At 35.7% G+C, this 4,751-nt stretch overlaps 1 protein-coding gene across 1 annotated transcript; it reads right to left on the bottom strand.

Annotated features, from left to right (window-relative positions):
* Window positions 1-224: 224 nt before the first annotated feature.
* LOC121383502 lies at window positions 225-4,419 on the bottom strand. The gene is made up of 4 exons (XM_041513573.1): window positions 3,842-4,419; window positions 2,458-2,599; window positions 1,830-2,003; window positions 225-1,344 (listed from the first exon to the last, which is right to left on the bottom strand). Exons 1-4 carry the CDS (start codon window positions 4,365-4,367, stop codon window positions 225-227), a joined length of 1,962 nt encoding a protein of 653 aa, XP_041369507.1. The 5' UTR covers window positions 4,368-4,419.
* Between the last annotated feature and the right edge of the window lie 332 nt (window positions 4,420-4,751).

Below are 4,751 nucleotides of genomic sequence, written 5' to 3'. Positions count from 1 at the left end.
TGTCAGAAAGAAGAGATTGGCTTTTATTCTACTCTTCAAACCGAGTGCAATTACAGCAACATCTGTATCTGGACTTTTTATGACAACAGTATTGAGACTGATAGATGCATGTAGTGTATGGAGCAGTAATCTTGTGTCTGCCTCCTCATGATCACAGTCAAGATCACCAACATGTCTCACTGTTGCACTCCCATCCTTAACGTCAATCAAGTGGCATTCATCTGCTACGGTGACATAGATGGCAATGTCTTGCATCTTGCTGTAGTTTCCTTCTTTCCAACAAGAAAAAAGAAAGGTAATAAGTGCTTCCTTATTTTCACCAGCAGACATAAATGTTTCCATTGGTGTGGCGTCTTCTTCTGGGCCTTGCTGTAAATGTGAGTAATCTGGGTACCACTAGAAGTTGCTGTGCGCCGTGCTCGTTCAGCATTCTTTATGCATATGTCCGGATATTGATCGGCAACAAAGTCCACACGTCTACACTTGTACCTTGAAGCAATGCTAATCACGAGATCCAAGATCTTGTCAGCAAGTTCTCCAAATGTCTCTGGAATGTGCTGAAGAGATTGTAGGACAGCCATGGCATCTAATATAATGGCCGAGTTGGAAGGCACCAATGTTACAAGACAATCTTCTGCTTTCTTTTCCACAAGATCTAATAGAGCTGATTTTGAAGTTTTAGCTAAAGAACCATCCATGCTTGCCAATGGCAGAGATATAGATCCAAGGGAATATGTCAGAATTTCTCTAAGGTCAATCTTCCTGGTCTGTGCTATGACTAGCAATCTAGCAAACAGTGCTCTATCATTCTTTAAGACTGCCACCTTCTCTGCTTTGGTATTCTGTTTCTGTCTCTTTTGGTCTCCAAAAGTCTTCAACTTCAAGTTTTTAATGGGGGCAAACATATCAACACCTTTCTTAGAAATTAATCTCTCTTTCATATAGTTGGCTGATGCTTCATCACCTTTAGCATAGGCATTCTTCAAGTCAAGACTCACACTTCTGTCAGCTATAACACCTGAGCTCAGACACACTAGTTCATCATACTGGTTGTCAAATAGATTGATCATGCTGTTGATTGTATCCATGATTAAAGTTATTGCTTTTTTATCCTTCTTGATTCTAGTAGCATCATTATCTTTACAAGGCCTTGTTTCTGGAGAAACACCAGCCATCATCTCACACTGTCGTGTAATAGCTGACCGTTGTGGTTGGGCCAGGATCCAACGTTGCACAGCTCCACTGTTCAATGTAAATCCAGTGACGCCTCCTTTTGTTTTGGAGTCTCTGCTCACAGTTTGCTCAATAGCTTGGTCACATTGCAGCATTTTGAAGACATGATATCTAAAACAACATAACAACCAGGTGGTTGAAATTGTCAGGAACTATTCACAGGACTACTGTTACAGGGTTTTTGGAAGATGAGTTGCACAGTTCATTAAAACAAAATACACATAAGGGCACAAAGCAATTATTTCTTAATTAATACTACATGTAAAACACCACAACAATAACAATTGACTACACAATTAATCTGTCATCTAGACAAAGCATCATAAGCTGGAGTCAGACCAAACCTTTAAGGTCTTACTTAATTTTCCTGCCATTTGCATCGACCAAGTGGGAGGAGTTGTTACAAACCAACAAGCAGCCCTGATATGTGTGTAATTTTAAACCAGGCATTATCTGTGATAAGTTATCCCCTTAATAAATGTACTATGAAGTATTAAACCCCCTTCAGAATGTTACATGGGATGAGCCTCCCTACTATATTAGACAGAATGTACCACAATGATCAAGAGTTTAGATAGATTGCATATATCTGTTACCTGTAACTTGATGGATCTATTCCTTCATGTTTCTGCACGTAGTGGTGGAATAGACGAATAAGATTTGACATTCTCAGTATCTCCTTATTCCTTATCATGCGCGTTTCAATAACAGATGTGCAATACAGTTCATATGCCTTTGCAAATTGTAGGCCGTCTTCATCTGAACGATCACTGTAATATATAAATATCATAATTAAATAATGACAATTAAATTAGTAAATGGGATATATGTCTAAGAAGTGACACAAAAATTAAACTGTTGAAAAACATGGTCATGATATTAGTTATTGCACAAATACAATGTTTTTAATTCATACATGGAACATCAGAACAGTTTGCCTTCAATTTAAAACTTATGTCCATCATGCATTTATAATAACTGTCCAGAGATTGAAATAACAAGTAAATTACTATGGAACAATGAATCCTGCAGACTGAATTTAACATCCTGTCACAATGTATTTTATTGGAGGGCCAACTAAGCTGCTAATTTTGCCCATGTAAAATATTAACACATACATGCCTACATAAATATTATCAAAAGGTGTACTATTCTGAATTGACAATTGAATAGAAGTATAATTTACTATAAACTTTTAAAACAAAAACAACCAGAACACCCTACCACATTTTCGTGGTTACGAATCTAGTGTAGTCTCGGTAACAGGTGCGATGGTACTTTACTTCAATCGCTACACAGTCCTTCTCTCGGATGTGAAGAAGAATGGATTCATCACATTTCTTAACTGCTGCCTCGTATAATTTCCCTGAAATTATGTATTTAAATAGAATTAATGAGTACACTAAAATATTATTAAGATTAAATTTTTTTATAATGTTAAATAATTTACATTGTCCTGTATGACTCAGTGTCAGTGATATATATCATTGAAACAGTCTCAATCATCAAATTATCATTAAGTATATGCAGTATTTCTCACCGGTGTTACACATAAATTTTTACAATTAAAAAAAAAATATCTGCAGGAAACCCTGATACTGTAATAGGGCATGCATATAAAGAATCATAGTCATTTCGTACCCAAGTCATAATGTACCATCCATTTCGTACCATGCTGCCTGGTCATTTCGTACCCTAGTCATTTCGTACCCGGGTCATTTCGTACCATTGCAAAAAGTCATTTCATACCATCGTTCAAACTGACACATTAAACAAACATAGCCCTTAAAGCAGGTAAGATGAATACATTTCAGGTCCAAGATAATCCGTATAGTTTTGAATACAATTTTCTTCAAACAACAGAAAACAACTTGGAGACAGATTACTTGCAAACTTGTATGGAAAAATACGTCTAAGAAGGGAAATAGTGTTTCTACTGTAAGAAATCGGCAATAATCCAGTTGACAGTGCGCTTTTTATATTAACAATTAATAAATATGCTAATAATAATAAAAAAATATGAACACATATTTTAGTTGACAGTTGAAATGTCTGAATATTACTTATTTGCATCTTATTTGTTTAAGAAATAAACAATAACAACCATTAAAACAATAACTACCCTATTGAATGCCAAATTATCCAATTGCTAATGTTTGTACAAAGTGGCGATAACTTTTATTCTTTTGCTGATAAAATATCCTTTAAATTAACAAACAAAATTGTAATTTAATGTCATTTGGTAAAAGACACTATCAGGGTGATTTTTATGACATGGTACGATATGACTTTCAGTTATGGTACGAAATGACTAGGGTACGAAATGATTTATTGCAATGGTACGAAATGACCAGGGTACGAAACGATCAAATTAGGTACAAAATGACTATGGTACGAAATGACCATGGTACGAAGAGACTAGCAACCCATATGAATATTTATTTTAAAAATCCATTTAACTATTTTAATTTGTACCTGTTCCAATCTTTTATTAAATTTAAATACAATAAAAAATATTGTGTCAGAGAGAAATATAGTTGTACGATGCATAAAATTAATTATTGTTGGTCGTTTAGGATACTAGTTAAGACAGTGACTGAAAACTCACCTGCTGTCATTGTTTCCGCCTGTATCAGTTTGTCTCTGGTACGTTTGTGATGGAGTTTTACAAATCTATCAGTCCTTTTACAGATAATACATATAGCAGGAAGGGTGGTGCTGGCTGATAATTGCAGGTTGGAAGCTGATCGTAATTTCCGAGGTGGTTCATAACTTGTGTCACAGTCACTACTACTTGGGTCAGGACACATGTCAGTTGAATCAGGTTGTGGCACAGCTCGCAGAGCCCGTTCAATATGTTGGCTGTTTGTAAAGCGCTGGTAACAGGATCTATGATATCCCAAGTGGCCAAAATTTGTTACAGAATTATAAAGGCTGTTGACAAATCCCTGTTCGTTTAAAATTTTAGATATGGCATTTTCTTCGCTCTCAGAGTCACATTCTAGCCATCTTTTAGCGCACTCAGTAAGTCTTAACCATGATGTAGAACTAAAAGGTGTTAATTTGCCTGTTACTTTACCGGAATGATGAATTAAACACTTCAATTTGCGTTTGTTGACATTTTCCGAGGCCATGTTGAACCAACTTCCGTTATCTAAGGGACGTAAATCTTCACACTTCCGTTACTATTATTAGTAAATTTCTATATTATCATGTGACTTTGTACATCGTTACGTCACAAATTATTTACAATTTGAGCTTGTGCGCTTTAATTTAACAGGACGGTTTACGCGATATCGAGTTCTGGTAAAACAATATAATCCGAACTTTGAGTGCAATTATTAAAATGTTGTGCAAGTTTGGAAGGTGGAAACAAGTCGATTATAGTAGAAAATTATTATGTTTGTTTAATACAAATGTTAATTTTTAGTCCATCGATAAGTGGAACGAAAAGTCGTCTTTTTCAGCTCAGCCGACGGCCTATAGGTTTTGATATAACCCGGTGTTTCGAAACTCAG

Source organism: Gigantopelta aegis, chromosome 10, assembly GCF_016097555.1.
Source record: "Gigantopelta aegis isolate Gae_Host chromosome 10, Gae_host_genome, whole genome shotgun sequence".
Taxonomy (NCBI): Eukaryota; Metazoa; Mollusca; class Gastropoda; order Neomphalida; family Peltospiridae; genus Gigantopelta; species Gigantopelta aegis.
The sequence above is the reverse complement of the archived record's forward strand: the minus strand, read 5'-3'. Positions and strand labels throughout refer to the sequence as shown.

Bases quoted from the DNA above. Each gene is read 5' to 3' on its own strand.
- LOC121383502 (XM_041513573.1), bottom strand. From the start codon at position 4,367: ATGGCCTCGGAAAATGTCAACAAACGCAAATTGAAGTGTTTAATTCAT. The intron at 2,600-3,841 runs GTGAGTTTTCAG...ACATAATTTCAG, and splicing joins GGCGGAAACAATGACAGCAG to GGAAATTATACGAGGCAGCA. The intron at 2,004-2,457 runs GTAGGGTGTTCT...TATATATTACAG, and splicing joins TTCGTAACCACGAAAATGTG to TGATCGTTCAGATGAAGACG.